The sequence below is a fragment of the Blennius ocellaris genome, assembly GCF_963422515.1.
Source record: "Blennius ocellaris genome assembly, chromosome: 4".
In the NCBI taxonomy this organism is placed as follows: domain Eukaryota; kingdom Metazoa; phylum Chordata; class Actinopteri; order Blenniiformes; family Blenniidae; genus Blennius; species Blennius ocellaris.
Window position 1 is genome coordinate 24,957,542 of NC_137653.1, and position 15,807 is coordinate 24,973,348.

The 15,807-nt window shown below is 47.9% G+C and overlaps 3 protein-coding genes across 4 annotated transcripts; 1 reads left to right on the top strand and 2 right to left on the bottom strand.

Annotated features, from left to right (window-relative positions):
* Positions 1 to 314: 314 nt before the first annotated feature.
* On the bottom strand, positions 315 to 5,444 carry nuf2 (UF2 component of NDC80 kinetochore complex; the record flags this gene model as incomplete). The annotated part of the gene is made up of 13 exons (XM_080495646.1): positions 315 to 524; positions 609 to 744; positions 823 to 998; positions 1,288 to 1,428; positions 1,522 to 1,659; positions 1,743 to 1,805; positions 1,886 to 1,979; positions 2,100 to 2,173; positions 2,775 to 2,872; positions 3,021 to 3,082; positions 3,848 to 3,924; positions 4,188 to 4,262; positions 5,322 to 5,444. The coding sequence occupies 13 exons, from the start codon at positions 5,442 to 5,444 to the stop codon at positions 417 to 419; spliced, it is 1,365 nt and encodes a 454-aa protein (XP_080351772.1). The 3' UTR covers positions 315 to 416.
* Positions 5,445 to 6,387: 943 nt separating this feature from the next.
* Positions 6,388 to 10,778, top strand: ap5b1 (adaptor related protein complex 5 subunit beta 1). Its single transcript, XM_080495279.1, has 3 exons — positions 6,388 to 6,540; positions 7,116 to 7,895; positions 8,640 to 10,778. Exons 1-3 carry the CDS (start codon positions 6,403 to 6,405, stop codon positions 10,542 to 10,544), a joined length of 2,823 nt encoding a protein of 940 aa, XP_080351405.1. The 5' UTR covers positions 6,388 to 6,402; the 3' UTR covers positions 10,545 to 10,778.
* A 31-nt stretch (positions 10,779 to 10,809) lies between these two features.
* cUnh1orf50 (chromosome Un C1orf50 homolog) lies at positions 10,810 to 14,366 on the bottom strand. Of its 2 annotated transcripts, none has more exons than XM_080495280.1 (5): positions 14,240 to 14,294; positions 13,023 to 13,150; positions 12,860 to 12,946; positions 12,642 to 12,773; positions 10,810 to 11,971 (listed from the first exon to the last, which is right to left on the bottom strand). In XM_080495280.1, the coding sequence occupies exons 1-5, from the start codon at positions 14,286 to 14,288 to the stop codon at positions 11,786 to 11,788; spliced, it is 582 nt and encodes a 193-aa protein (XP_080351406.1). In that variant the 5' UTR covers positions 14,289 to 14,294; the 3' UTR covers positions 10,810 to 11,785. The 2 variants fall into 2 exon arrangements, with proteins under 2 accessions (XP_080351406.1, XP_080351407.1); XM_080495281.1 differs by having other exon boundaries at positions 10,812 to 11,971; positions 13,023 to 13,138; positions 14,240 to 14,366.
* Positions 14,367 to 15,807: the final 1,441 nt, after the last annotated feature.

Sequence of the window (15,807 nt, forward strand, 5' to 3'; positions counted from 1 at the left end):
TCGTCCCAATCTGCTCTACAAACAAATCAGCGTTTAAGTGTGTGTGATTAAGTTCCAAGAAGGTTGTGGCTAAAAGCAAACTGACGATTGAGCGTATCAGATGTAAACGAACATTTTTTGCCATTTTGTTTAAAAAAAATAATAATGATGAACTGCTACGCAATTTGATTCCAGTAACACAAGCTGATAAAATGTTTGAAAACACATTTGGCTCAGCTTTTGTTTATTTCTAATACTTGTGACAAAACAAAGACAGACACATTAAAAGCCACAGGCAGACATTAATAATAACGTGCTGAAATACAAGTGCGGTATTAAACAGGAAGTAAAATCTTCTACAAGAGAATAAAAAGGAAAAAAAAATTTTAAATGGAGATCAAAGTGGAGAGGAAGGATGTAAGACCAACGTGACGTGGTTAGACGTTAGCAGACGTCTTGGTGGCGTTGAGCTTCAGGTCTGTGGCGCGAGCGTCGATCTGCTGATGGAACTCGTCCATCGCGGTGGACAGGCTGTTGTAGAGCGCCTGCAGGCAGACGAGCAACCGTCAGTGTGGAACAGAAAGTGATCTGCAGGAGGAGGAGGAGGTGGATGTGGAGGCTGCTGGTACCTGAGCTTTCTCCGTCTCCTTGCTGCAGACGTCTCTCAAGCTCTTGATCTTGGCCTTGAGCTGCTGCGTCTCGCCGGAGATCTCCTGGATCCGGTCGGCCATCTCCTCGCGCTTCTGGTGGATCTGGTTGCACTGGCTGGAAGAGTCTCAGGTTAGTGTGTGTGTGCGTGTGTGTGTGTGATGATGGGAGCCCTGACGGAGGCGAGGCCCGTACCCCAGCACTTCCCCCACATGCTGCTCCTTCATGTCCCTCTTCTTCTGCCGGCGGATGTTCTGCTTGCACTCTTTGTCCAGCTTCATGTCCAGAGCCCGCTTCAGCTGGCCCTCCTCCACACACAGGTTCTTCAGCTCCTTCTGCTTCTTCTCATACTGAGCTATCAGCTCCTGGTGCTACATGCACACACACATTGATTGTAAAAAAAAAAGAAGGGGAAAAAATGTATCGAAACCTTCTAAAAGTAGTTTAACAAATCTGTCAAATTTAAATTTAATTTCAGACTTAAAAACATGTGAATTTTACAGTTGATACATACAAATGTTGAGAATAAAGTAACGCAGGCTTTAGAAAGTTGAATCCACACGGAGTCGTGTGTGTGTGTGTGTGTGTGTGTGTGTGTGTGTGTGTGTGTGTGTGTGTGTGTGTGTGTGTGTGTGTGTGTGTGTGTGTGTGTGTGTGTACCTCCTCCTGCCGCTGCTTGCAGTTGCTCATGCTGCCGTCCAGGTCCTGCAGCAGACCCAGCACGTGTTGGATCTCGGCCTCGGTGTGGCTCACGCCCTGCACCATGTTCTGCATCTCCACCACGCGCTCGTCTGCTTCCTCCTGAAAGCAGAAAAAAAAAAAAAACCCGTCATGAACCTGTCCGGCGATGACGCTCCTCGCCAACGAGCACCCCTCCCCCCCCGCCCCACTCACGATGGAGTTTTTGATGTTCTTCACGGTTTCACGCATCTTCTCCATCTGGCTCTTCAGCTCCTCCGGAGACTCTACGATCTGAGACTTCAGCTTGCCGACGTCTTCCTTCAGGTTGCTGACGTCCACCTTCATCTGGGCCTGTCCACACACACACACACACCAGTTCACCACAAGGCCTTTTCGTCGCCTCCACAGGGTGTCTGTGTTTTCAGTAGACCGACCAGCTTCTGCGTCTTCTCTGCGATCTTGCTCTTCCACTCGGCAATGCTTTCGTTCTTGGCGTTCTGGAAGGAAACCAGCATGACTGACGACACTCGGATCTCCGGCTTGCATCGTGGAGGAGGGTGTTTTGGAGGCCACCTACCACTTCCTGGTATTCGTGCATGGTGGTGGTCTGCAGTTCGGAGAGGGCGGCCGCCAGCTCGTTGGCCTCGGCCTGCTGCTCTGGCGGGATGGTTCTGGAAGAGGACCGCAACAGGAGAAACCATCTCTGACTAACATTGCTGAGTATTAACACGGTGAAACCGGCTTCAGACAGTTTCAGGTCTACGTCCCAAAAAAACCCACGTCTGACTCACGTCAGCATCTCGATCTTCTTCTCTGCCTCCCGGATGCTTTTGGTGTACGCCTGCAGTCTGTCATTGTCGGCCCTCTGGGAACATTCATAGATCAGACATTCACTGCAATACATCTATTTGACCACCAGGGGCGCACTGCATCATATCATGTCTGTATCGTGTGGGTCATTTCGAGAAGTTATTGTGATCATAATATGACTTTGTTTGGGAGTTTCAGTGACACAAGTTACACAAAGTTAAATGTCTCAAGCCTGTAAAGATGTGAATAGTGAAATAAAAATCCCCGGTCGATCTGTTCGTTGTAAAAGTTGAGCCGAGGCTGAACCTTGCTGAAATTCCACTTCTTTTATTCCGATTTGCCAGGGGTTGTGGAAAGATAGTTCATAAACTGTGAACTTCTTAATCATACTTTGTTGCTCTCAAACACTGACAGAGATTTACAATTACAATGATGAGGTCATTGTTTTACTGGTCCAGCCCACTGAAGATGAGGTTGGACTGCATGTGGCTCCTGGACTTTGGTGTGTTGACTTTCAAAGTAAACTGTCCCGCTGGTAACTTGTAAAGACTTGAAATTCTAGAAATCTTTTCTGCTTGGTGTAAATAAATCTGTGGTCAGAATGTATTCGACAGCCGCCGCTTCACGTTGGCCGCGTTCTTCTGACCATAACCTACAAATCTGGCCTGCTTCTCCTGGATCATCTCCACCCGCTGCTCCCTGAAGTGAAGGAGGTTCATGATGGCACTGAGGATGGTCAAAGTCCTCTGCTTCTCTGGAGGGCACAGCAACAAACTCATGAACACATAACTCTGGAGTAGAGGCTCTGTTAATATGAACCGAAATAATTAAAAAGGCAAAGTGAGGTTTTTTTTATTTTATTGGCATTGCTCTAATAGAAACTATAAAATAGAAATACTTACTTGGCTTCAGGAGGTCGTTCAGTGAGAAATCGTAGACCATACACACCGGCAGGAACTGCTGCCTGAAAGGAATTCATTAGAAATTAATCACACAAAACACAATTTTGCCGCTTGTCAACTCTTTGAATTGTCAGCGGTTTCTGATGAACTGGAGCCGAGACGTGCTCTGATTTGATTCAGTGCAACACAAGCTATTGTCGTATTTGATTCATTAACTGGTTGAACTTCACAATGTGACTCCAGCTTTAAAAAAAAAAAATCTGCTGCTCAATGTTTAGAGTGTTGCAGCTCTTCCACGGTCTGAGGATTCACTGTGAACAAATGTCAGTTTGACCCACAGCGTCTCTGCTCAGGTTTACCCAGAACCCCAGTTTACCCACAGAATCGCGTGTGCAGCCTTTAGCTTGTTTTTAACTGGCTGACTGAATCGCTGTGATGTTTGTGGTCACGCTGGCTTTGACCGACACTTCTGGAGGCTCCCGGCGGCTTTAAGTGTGTGGATTTATGGAAAGTCTGCCACTAAAACCTCCAGCATCAGGAAGGTTGACATCAGTGGACATCTCTTGTCAATAACAAACACAAATGTTCAAAATCACTTTCAAACGGAGCAAAGACCTGCGGCTGAATCTGTTATTTATCGTCTCACCCAGATTCGCCTCCTTCACTTTCTGTACAGCATCGTCAAGGTTTTATGACAAAAAAGGATTAAGATATTAAAATCAGTTTGCATATTTTTAGACTGAACACTTTGTTAAATCTGTACTTGGGAGACTTTAAACCAGCCATAGACATTTTCTTAGCTTTCTTTGGACTCTGTGCAAACTCACATGCGTATGCAAACGCTCATGATGGTCGTCGCTCCCTCATAGTAGGCCGGGTACTGAATATTCTCCAGCAGTGGAACCTGGTTGAAAATACAGTGAAAACACACATGGGACAGAAATCTGGTTCATGCCAGACAAACACACCAACAGCAACAACGGTGAGCTTGACAGTTTGGAGAGGAAGGAGAAGAGGAAAGTATGCCATTAAAATTAGGTTTGAAATGTGTGTGAAGATGAGGATCTCCTTACACAACCTGCTAAGGAAGAAAACCACCAAAGAAGGAAAGTGAAGGAGTGTAACGAACACTGAGCATCCAATGAGTGAACCAGGAGCAGTACTCACGATGGAGTGACATTCGGGCCTGAAGCGATAGAGGAGGTACAGAACCCTCATGTACAACATCTGAACTGATTCTGGCTGGAAGAGAGAGAGAGAGAGAAGCAGTCATGTTAATGCATTGAGTCAGAGGAGCGATGATTCAAACTGCTCTGTGGACAGATTACAGTGACTACATGAAGTCAGTCCACTCACCAGACCTGCTTCTGTCATCAATCTATTATTTATACAGCTTCATTCAACACAGGACTGTGGGTAGCGCATCTTTAATCCATGAATATCTCACCCCCTGCTTCTTTCAGCGTCTTTTGACTTCAGTCGAGCTGTGGGCATTCGTTCCTCACATCACTTTAGTGGTTAAAGCTGGGTCAGGTTTAAAGGTTCAGCATTCATAAAGTTTCCAGTGATATTGTGACGTTATTGGCACGACAGGAAAAACCTGATTGTCTCTGCATTTTGAAAAGAAATGATATCTGGAGGAAATTGAAACCCAAATCTGCAAACTTTCACCCATAAACAAATTAGACTTCATCCATTTTCTAAAAACAAAAATGGACTGTATTTATCTTTAATCATCATGTCTAATGAGATTAGTGCTCATTAAAAAAAATGTTTCTATTAATGTTTTAAAAACATTATTTTAATAATAAGCTGATGATATTTCAGCATCAAAATATGTTGCACATGTTAATTACAAATCTGGAAAACAATTAAAAATTTTTAAATCATGCATTTTTGTGTCGTTTACTGTCAAATGTATAGTTTTAAATTGCACGATGTTTTTAGAAAGCACAGCCGACCTCTTTGAAGATCAACAGGGGAAAAATATGTCGCAGTGTAAACGTTAGTTTAGACGCTTTAAATATAAATATAATGAAAAATGTAGAATGGTGGAGATTTTGAAGTGAGTCTGGTGGGTGAAGCCTCCTCTTGGTGACTAAATCCACTGGGTTGAGCGATTCGGTGTATTGGACAGGAACGTTTACTTTAATGACCAGTCTTTTGTCAGAGGAGACTAACTAGCTGTTAACTAGCGGTCTGAGCAGTTACCTTGGGAGAGTTAACTAGCTGTTAACTAGCGGCCTGAGCCTTTACCTTGGGAGGGTTAACTAGCTGTTAACTAGTGGTCTGAGCCGTTACCTTGGGAGAGGGAGCCAGGTCGCTCTTGGTGAAGTTTTTCGCCTCCGAACCAGTCAGAACTCCATTTCGATAGAAAGCCACTATTTTGTCGACAGTGTGGATCGGGAACGTGTTTCCACTCATGACCGCGGCGAAGGAGCGAATTAAAATATTAAAATCACAGAAGGTTTCTCTCGGCCGTGAATGAGATACAAAAATTGGCGCCTGAAAATGACTTCCTCTTGCGTCTGTAAACAACGTGTCTGATTGGACACATTCGAGGTCTTCTTCTTCTCGTGTTTAAAGATAGTGTTGAAATATGCTGCGGAGGGGCGTGGTCCCTCTCTGGTGTTTGAATGAAGTACTGCAAGAACAGCTGCATGGGGACCAAAAGACAATCCCCCCCCACACACACACTTCTTGTTTAATAGCACAAAATTGCAATTTACACCTTTTTTATACATTTTCTGCATGGCTATAGACAAGTGCAACAAAATACAAGATATTATATATTGAACAACTGAAATGTAAGAAGATTGTGAAAGTGAAAAGTTTTACAGCATCAGTTTTCTTTATACATTTTAAAGATGAAAAATTGTGCTATAGTTCTTTATGAAAATTAGTGTTGTTTTTAAATATCTATTGAAAACTTTCCTTGAATTAAAACTGTGTTATGGCCAAATCATGAATGGGAATTTTAATAGGTGTATTGTAGAACATATTCTCTTTTTTAAGGACAGAACAATGCAAGTGTACCGAAAAAGCATGACTAAAACCTAGTGGCAGGCTATTTTCATATTAAAGCCTTTAACCAATCACAATTCAGCAAGCATACCTGTTAAATTTACCAATCATGATTTGGCCATAACACAATATTAATTAAAGGAAATTTTTCAAGAGATTACCAGTAATAGTGGGAAAAATATCACTACAGTACCAGTATAAGTAATATGATAGTAGAAGGATGTCACCTCCGAGCCAGCAGGGGGCGCGCACGTACTGGATTCATAGTCAAACGTGCACGTGACATAACAAGGAAGTCTCGTGAGACGCTCCCCTCGTAAACTTTGTGGGACACCGTGCGGGACGACGGTGAGCCGTGATGGAGGCTCTCTGGGCGGACAGGGTGGCTGTATTCTCCCGCGACCCGGCTCACTTCCTGTCCGGGACCACGGCGGAGGCTTTCCTGGCGGAGCTGCTCCGGGAGCTCCGGGACGACCGAGCCGGCTTCAGTCTGAAGGTACTGGGGGGTTCGAGTCCCCGGGTTTAGTCTGCTCAAAGAGCGACATGTCTCCTGCACCTTCCCTCTCCGAGTGTTCAACTTAGAGGCACAACATACTGGACAGATGAAGGCTGCTGCTAATGTGTGCCTCAAATAATTGACCTAAACTTTCTTTATCTTATCAGTGGGACTTGTAAACAAAGAGTATTCTTCTTTCCCCCCACCACTCAACCTTTTCACTTTGGTGTCGTCAACACCTGCATCTAATTACTGTACAACATGTCATCAACACATCAGTGACCTCCTGCAGCCCTTTTCTGCCCACAAGGCCTTTGTTTGCTAGAACAGCTTTTTTCAAGACACCCAGTAACAATTGTAGTCTATTTAGACATTTCATTGATCAGTTTTCCACTGTACACTAATATTTATTTATGTTTGTAAGACAGAAATATTTATAGTGCCCTAGATAAAGTTAAGACAGGTGATACTGTTGTAAACAATCACATTCATTTAAGTTTTAACAGGATTGTCAATATGAGCTTCAGTATTTTTCCTACATCCACAATTTAATTGCCCTCCCCCCCTCCCCCCAGGTGCTCCTGCTGTCCCCCCTGTGTGAGCGCCCGGCTCTGCTGTGCCCCTCGGACTGTGTGGGCGAGGAGACGGCCCTGGAGCTCATGTCCGTCTTCTCTCAGTGTCCCTCCAAGTGCATCCAGTTCCGCTGCCACCTCCTGGTGGCGCTCACCTCCGTCCTGGTCTGCACCTCCTGCGCCGCCGCCTCCTCGCCAGCCTCCCAGGACTTCCTGGATCTGCTCCTGCAGACGGCTCAGGACGTCCAGGGAGACGGCGCGCAGCGCCCCCTTCAGGAGACGGCGTGCGAGTGCCTGCGGGAGCTGGAGGCCTGCTGCCCCGGCCTCCTGTCGCAGCGCCTGGAGCTGCTGGGGGGGCTCCGGCAGAGGGAGACCTCCCGGCTCCACCAGGCGTACGCCGGGGTTCAGACCCTGGTCCTGAGGAACGCCATCTACCTGCTGACCCGGGACGGCGGCGCCGGAGCCGAGCACGTCAAGGCGCTGCTGGGAGCCAGCACGTCGGTGGCGTGGGAGGCGGATCAGGACCCGGGGCCGACGGCGGACCCCGCGGCGCTGCGGTCCCTCATCCGCGGCCCGATGGGAACCGTGCCCACCCTGCAGACGGGGCCGGACTGTAAGGAGCTGCGCTCCACGCTGTCCTCACTACTGGAGGAGTCCTACCTGCTCACCCCGCTGTGCCAGGCCGCGCTCCTGCAGAGGCTCACCGAGGTGGTGGCCATGGTGCCCGGCGTCCCGCCGGGGATCTTCAGGGCTCAGCTGCTGCGTCTGCTGGGAACCACGGAGGTGAGCGTCACACCCGGGAACCTCCCGCACACCTCGGGCTGTTCTTTGCTTCACAGAATCCAAAATATGATAAAAAAAAGTGGGATTAATTTCTATTAATTCATGAAGACACAGACACAAAGATCATCAAATGAGGCCAGAGGTCAGGGGTCGGCAGCCTGTAGGGCCAAAAGAGATATCGTCACCATAAAACTTGTCTGCAGCCACATAACATTAAGATTATGTGAAGGGAACGAATAAAAATGTCACATGAGTGCAAAAACTGGGGTTTCGTAGCTAATAATTATTTGGAAATATTTTAGATTTGGAGCTTTGGTAGCGATTTTTATAGATTTTTTTTTTCCCTCTCAAAATGTACTGCTTTAGACAATTTACACATCGCTTCTCTTTTAGCCGCTTTAACATTTACTAACAAGCAGTTCGCTAAACCACCTTGTTTTATTCTTTTGTTCTTCATGTCTTTCCATTTTCTTTCCTTTGACTTTCCCACGGATCCTACGGTTATTATATCACACTGAGACTTCAGCAGACTGGAGAGATGTTGAATTGTTAGAGTGCAGGAATCTGAGAAATAAAGTCATTTTAAAGCTCCAGAGAGCTGAAGGGAGCAAAGAGCCTCCGACTTTGTCAGATTTTAACACCTGATGGAGGCGTTGAAGGTTGAGATCAAATCAAATGATACCATGAATTGTGCAAAAAAAGAAAATAAATCACAATGTGATTGGTCTCTGTTGGTTTCGTCAGGTCTGCCTCCTCCACGCCACCCTGCTGATGAAGAGCGCCTTCACCGACAGCCTGTTCAGCGCCGAAGACGAAGCCTTCTTCCTGCGGCGGCTGGTGGCGCTGGCCCAGCACCCGCTGCTGACGCCGCCCGAGAAGCTCTTCTACGCCGACTGCCTCCTGCACTTCCCCGAGAACCGGCCGATCGGCGGCGGCGACAGCGAGGAGAGCGTCCCGGTGCTGCTGACGCCGCGGCTGGCCGCCGCCCTGGCGCCCACCGTGTTCGACGACGGCGCCGCGCTGCTGTGCAGACTCAACCTGCTGTGCCTCGTGTGCCTGGAGGAGGACGAGCAGGGCGGCGACGGCGGCGGCCCGGTGCCGGCGTACCTGTACGACCACCTCGGCTCGCTGCTGCGCATCGTGGAGAGCGGCGGCGGCGGCCGACACATCGTGGTCACCTGCTTCAGGGCCGCGTTCCTCTTCCTGTCTTATTTCCACCCCGTGGAGCGATACTCCGCCGGCCTGACCGACCAGCTGTGTCAGCTCTACGTGAAGCACACCTGGCTCGCCCCGCACCTCGTCAACCTGGCGGACCGGACCCGGGACGGGCTGCCAGAGTCCCGCTGGGCCGTGGCGCTGCTGAGAGCCCTCCAGGGGGTCATTGTGGACGCGCCGCTCGCCACGCTCACCTCCCAAGACCTGAGCCGCCACCTCAAGATGCTGGCCCGGGTGGCGGAGGAGGCCGACGTCCCCCAGCGCGGCACGCTCCGCTTCCTGGCCGGCGTGGCCACGCCCCCGGGCTCCTCCCTGTGCGCCAGAGGCGACTGGCGCCTGGGAAACGCCGTGCTGGCCGTCTGCCGCCGCCTGCTCGTCCACCCGGGCCTGGACTCGCTGATCGTCCCCCTGGCCGACGTCCTGCACCACGTCGCCTGCCGCTACGGCGACACGGACATCCAGGACCACGCCCGCCTCTACTACACCCTGCTCACCACCTTGTCCCGGGAGAAGCTGGCCGGCGTGCTGGCGCACGGCGCCGCGGACGGCGGGCGGCAGGTGAAGAAGCAAACGCTGTCTTCCCTCGTGGCCGAGAGCGAGGGGCTGACGGGTCTGCTCACCGTCCGGCAGACGGAGAGGCCCGTCTTCACGCTGGTGGAGGTGCGTCCGGAGGCCAGGCGGGCGCCGGCCGAAGGCGACTCGGACCGGGGCGAGTCGGGCGACGCCAGGGCGGCTCTGGACGCCTACAGGGCTCAGTTCGCCGACGCCGGCTTTGCCTCGGAGATCACGCTGGACTACGAGGTGTCCCACGCGGACGCTCACGACGACGCCTTCGACAAGCTGCTCAGCGTCCGCCTCCACTTCGGCCTCACCGACGACCACTACGAGGAGCTGCGGGACGTCAGCGTCCCATGTCTGTTCCGAGAGCGCCCGCCGCCCACCGTGCGGCTGAGGTTGAAGCCGCGGAGGCCTCGCCCCACCACCCTGCACGCCAGCGCCCTCTTCACCACCCCGGACGGCCTCACCTGGCACTGCGCCCTGCCCGACGTCCCCGTGGCGTTCCGCCGGACCTTCCTGCCGCTGCCGGCTCCCGCGTCCTGGAGCCGGGGCGACGGGTCCACGCTGTTCGACGCCCTGTGGGAGGAAATCCAGTCGGACGGCGACGGCGCCGTCAGTCTGTTCTGCTGCGGCCTGGAGGACGGCGCCCTGGACGCGCTGGTCGCCGAACACTTCCTGCCCTTCCTGCTGACGGACCCGGCTCACAGAGAGCAGGTCAAAGTGCTCCTCTTCCTCCCGCCCAGGGCTCACGTCTTGATGAAGATCCGGTCGGAGGAGGACGCCGCGCACTTCGACATCGCCACAGACGACTGGCGGCTCCTGCCTCACATGAACTCCTACCTGCTGTCCATCACGTCCCGTCCGGCGGCCAGCTGACCCCCGCAGGCTTTTTAAACCAACCCGCACTTTTAACAAACACATTTTGCCATCTTGCAATACAATCACAAGAATTAAATTAAATCATTGCACTTTAATTTTTTTTTTGGACCTTAAATTGAAGCGTGTTTAAAAAAAGAAAAATAATGTACCCCGAGTAATTTATTCCCTGTGGATGCATAGAAAAAATGTCATCACTTAAATTGATAAATTAAAGACAAAAGCAGAAGTGTTTGGATCCGAGTTTTATTAATAAAAAGCTCAAACCACAGCAGGGATGAATTGTGAAACACCCGGCAGCCTCCCTGGTGTCGTGACTCCCAGTCTCTGTTTTCCTGGACTTGGTGGTTTTATTTTGACAGTCACCATAACAACACTTGCAACTTGGTCATCTGTCCACGAGAATGTTCGTGTACGAACATTAATTGGCACGGCAACATTTTCAGAATGTTGCCGTGTGAATGTGAAACTTCTGAAAGGAAAATGCAAAAACGCAGCGGTTTCACTTGAAGCGTTGTTTAAACGGAGCCTCACAAAAAAACTGGAGCTGTTCAGTTTTTGGCCTCTGGGGGTGCTGAAGAGCCGTGCTGTTTAGATCAACGGGAGATAAATACAATATATCCATGTAAAGCTTTGATTTTGTTTATTTGCAAGCGTACAACAAGATAAAAAAAAAAGGCATTTATCCTACTTTCATGTTTCAATCTGCAACATTTTCACATTTAATATAATGCAATTTTAAAATGCATGGGCTCAAATCTGAATGCGACACTCCAACTGAAGGTGTATTCAGGAGCATCCGTCACCTTAAATCATTTGGGATAAAAAAAAAAAAGCCAGTGTTGTTAAACCTCTAAACTTTTCCAGCCCCTTTTCAATCTCAACTGGGCCAAACCAATAAGTTGGCTCGTAAATCTCACAATAAATATGACTGAACGCAGAAATGTAATGCAATTTACAAAGTACATTAACTATTAAAGTCCATGTACTGGAATCACGAGTGCAACACTGAATCTCTTCAGATTATTGTCGTGAGCTTTCTGCCGTCTCTTCTATTGATCAATGGTATTTACTTTCTTCAGCCAGGTCTGGATGTGTGACTCTTAACGATCCATTATTTCCTGGATGATAGTGACGTTTTTGTCTTTGAACATGAGCGTACGTTTCCATCTGTATTTATTCGTCCAGGACTGAGATGAGGACCGTGTGTTTTTAAGTTGAGAGTTTGTGACGTCGCTCCGTCACTCGGAGAGTCCTCGGAAGTGGAGTTCGGCGTTTGGCGGGAGGGACGTCTGCTGGCTCAGGAGCTTATCCATGATGGCCATCTGCGCCTCCTTCTTCTCCACCTCCTCCACGGGGGTCCAGGACATGTCGTGCTGCAGTTTGAAGGCGCCGATGAACGGGTGGGGGCAGCTGGGACCCCATTCCTGCATGGGAGGTACACCGTCACGACACGTGTGGCTGCAGCAACATGTCAGGGTGCGTTTCTAGAAATGAGCTGCGTCATGTTATAAACCGCAGGGCGAAAAAAGTGGTTGCTTATAGACCAGAAATTACGGTATTCATAAAGCGGCACGTTGCCATATGTGGCTCATTGGAGGCGTTTCTGAAGGCAAAAGACCCTGGAAGCGAATGATCACTATGACGAAGACCCAGTAGGAGTTCTAAACACTTTCTGATGTATGTATGACTCCTGGAGCATATTTAATACAGATTGTTTTTCACATTTGCGCTTGTTGACAAAAACACTTTCTCGAATCTAAGGAACTTACTGACGTTTCAACGTTGCTGCATTGTGTCTTGTACATTCACCACCGTGTCCTAACCATTTGTTGGAATGCAGACACTCTCAGAAGCTGATATTTCTGACACAAAGCTGCTTTGCTCCGGTAGAATCCACCACCTGCTATGTTCCCGGCTCCCTGCAGTGTTTTTGTGACTTTTGAACTTCGACAGTTGTGACTCGCTGTGCCGTGTGTGTGTGTGTGTGTGTGTGTGTGTGTGTGTGTAGCGTTTCACGTGTGTGAGGCTCTCTGCGAGGCCGCGTTGCATAATGGCTCCTGCTCACGCCCTCGGGCTGCAGATGTTATCACCAACCTTTGGAGAGATGATGGAGAAGTACTTCTGTCCGGACGGCCGCTGGTAGAGGTAATACATGGTGCCAGGCTTTTTCACGATGTTACAGGCGGCGTGGTGGAGGTCGGCGTCCCGCTTCGCCTCCTCCAGGGCCTTCGGGGAAGAGAGAGAAGAGGAGAGGGGATTTAATCAGAATGAGATGCCGGGCCTGGCTCAGCTTGCTCGGCTCACTTCCTGACCTTCCTGGCCTGTTCCTGCAGGTATCTGATCTGGTCCGCGATGACGGTCAGTTTGTTGCAGGCGTTGGCCTTCACGAACTCGTCCCCCTACAGGCAACAAGAGTGCTCTGTTCAGCACTGCCAGATGAGAACGACTAAAGCTTCACTTCACACACACACACACCTTCTGCACTTGTGCTGCCAGAGCCACCAGATCCATGGGGTCTCCCACTCTGGTGGTCTGGTAGGAGCTGACCAGCTCCAACCCACTGGGGGTGCTGCTGCTCTCCACCAGCGTCACTGAAAAACACACTGCGTGAAATTAAAACACACCGTAACTCAAAGACATCACCATCCTGAGGTCCAGCGTGTTTGAGCTCAGGATTTAGACCCCATACAGGAAGTATGACCGACCATTAGCCAACTGCAAACTCTGAATTGTAACCGCTTTGGGGTTCAGAATCTTCAGGTAAAACACCCCGAACAGTCAGGACATGTGGGGAAATGTCATAAGGTGGTGCATTCAAAGTATTCACTGTGTGTTTTGTTAATTTAAATAATGTATGTTACCATTTGTCTTATTTTATGTTTAATTTTCTTTTCTATTCATTCTGTGTGGAGCAATGTTTCAAAAGAATTTCTCTCTGGGAAAAAAAAAAGTATTTCTATTCTATTCTCACCTTATTTTAAAACCAACAAGTAAAATTGCAACCATGCCTGGCTGAATCGTTAATCCACAAATAAGGGAAATAGAGTGAAGTTTACTTCACAACCAGAGTGAGTTCCCAGATCAAGAATCCCAGGAAGAGGTTAAAACTAGAGCACGCACGCACGAGTTATGTAGCTGAAACTGACACGACTCGTTTCACTACTACTGGGATAACAGAGGTTAGTTGTTTGATCACCATGTAAATCAACATCAGCTCCACGGTTTCCACCATATGGCTTCATATATAATCAGAGATGTTGGTAAACATGATCCTCTCCTGCATCAAGTAGACATGTGGTTAATCTGATCACAGAACAGTTGTCCAGAAGCTTTGGTCAGAAGAACACGGCAGTGTTTTGGGGACTGCAGTAATGGATTACTGATTTCTAGGTCTTCAACAATCTTCCATCACCTCTCAGTGATCAGTGAGTGACCTAAACTCACATTAAAAACACTGAACAGTGATATGTATGGAATAAATAGCAAACAATCCTTTAAAAGGTCGCATGTTCTTAAAACTATCTTTAACATAATCCAGTCCCACCCGAGTGCCACTGTACAGTATTGTGTAAGGCAGCAGGTTAGTTTACCTTTTAGAAGAATGTTCCGTTTTCACTCACGTGTGTTTACACACCGGCAGTTTCTAACACGGAGCAGCAAGTAGGAGCTGACCGACTAAAGTTCACACTCACCGGTGGCGTTTCGGTCCGGCTGGTTCGGTAAACTGACCGTCGTGTCCATGTTCCCCTGGTGTCTTCAGTTATATGAATGAAAACGTGCGGGATGTTGCTCTTAAACCTCCATGCGGTAGACTGTTTTGTAATGTTTCACTACAGATTCCCTCCTCCGTCTCCGCCCTCGTCTCACAACAATAGCGGTCCGGAGAAGTGCCTGTTTAAAATGTATACAAACGAAATGTTTTACTAAATCATCTCCGTAAATGTGACTATATTATTATTGGATTGTCCATCATCACGAAAGATTACGTCAACATGTTTCGTTGTAATACTTTTTTGACATCATAATTAGTGTTTTCGTGCATAAAGGCACACCAAAACACCATCTAAAACATAGAAAATCAGAACGTCTAAATGCGAAGATGTGTCGCTATTCATAAATAAAAATGGTCCTTTGCGTCTGGCACGCGTTTCGCCTCTATTTTGTTAATATGGACGGTGTCACGGTGAGCTTTAAACCGCTAACATGAAGCAGAAATTAAAATCAAAACTTTGATATTGAGCAGTTTTTAGCAGTTTAGCGACTTGACTCTGTAAAACTCATGCTTCCCCATAATGCATTGCGTGCAAGCTTATGTATTCTTTTTTTTACAACGTGACGTGCCAGTGTCTTGTAAAACTCATCTTATGTCAGAGGCAAACTTTATATCACAATTCAATCATTAATGCGTCTGATCGGAAATGTTCTTTCCTATATCTACCTTGAATTTACAAATTTGTAAATATCTATTTAAAAATATAAGCCCGCGGGCGTGTGTGTTGCCTTTACATTGAAAGGTCTCAATGATAAAAAAAAAAAAAAAAGACTGTACTTTTAAGCAGCTAGTGAATAGAGAGCATTTATAAACACGACTCTTCTATTAACACACTTGTACACAAATAAAAGCAGAAGCTTCCTTCGTCCCTTTCAGAAAATGAATGTGTTTTGGTGCTGGTTTACTGGAAATTACAATTTTGGGAAGTTTAGCGAAAATGAAATCAAACAATTTTCAAAAATTTTTCAAACAATGCATGAATCTATCAAAAAAACAAAAACAAAACTAACCCCCCCCCCCCCCCCCCCCCCCCAAAAAAAAAAAAAAAACCTGCGCTTTTTTAAGCTCTTTGATTTTCAGTCATTAATAAATAAGATGAACATATCTAAACATTTATAAACATTAACAAACCTGGATACAGTTGATAAATTGCTGGGCCAGAGCAGGGCCTGTCATGTCATCGGGTGGGGGCGGAGTTTTCACTACCCACAAGGCAGAAAAGACACTGAACTGGCTTTCTGAAATTGCTCGTTATAGAAAAAAAATTGTAGTTACTGATGGCCCAAAAGTATCACTTCATTATAAAGAAGTTCTGTGCAGCGTCTCAAGGCGGAGCAACGCAGCCTCATACAGACTCTCCCTTCGTGGCCACAAGTAAAGAATCTCAGGGCCAGAGATTAAATTACCTCATTCCCTCGCTTTATTAATTTGAGGAAACAACTTATTATCCCGTTCCCACGCTTTGTTATGATTATTTTTCTCTACGGC

What these genes read in the sequence shown, in the direction of transcription:
- ap5b1 (XM_080495279.1), top strand. Translation starts at nt 6,403, where the DNA reads ATGGAGGCTCTCTGGGCGGACAGGGTGGCTGTATTCTCCCGCGACCCG. An exon ending in GAGCCGGCTTCAGTCTGAAG is followed by an intron (nt 6,541 to 7,115) that starts GTACTGGGGGGT and finishes CCCTCCCCCCAG; the next exon opens with GTGCTCCTGCTGTCCCCCCT. An exon ending in GTCTGCTGGGAACCACGGAG is followed by an intron (nt 7,896 to 8,639) that starts GTGAGCGTCACA and finishes TGGTTTCGTCAG; the next exon opens with GTCTGCCTCCTCCACGCCAC.
- cUnh1orf50 (XM_080495280.1), bottom strand. Translation starts at nt 14,288, where the DNA reads ATGGACACGACGGTCAGTTTACCGAACCAGCCGGACCGAAACGCCACC. An exon ending in TGCAGGAACAGGCCAGGAAG is followed by an intron (nt 12,774 to 12,859) that starts GTCAGGAAGTGA and finishes TCTTCCCCGAAG; the next exon opens with GCCCTGGAGGAGGCGAAGCG. An exon ending in TCTCCATCATCTCTCCAAAG is followed by an intron (nt 11,972 to 12,641) that starts GTTGGTGATAAC and finishes CCTCCCATGCAG; the next exon opens with GAATGGGGTCCCAGCTGCCC.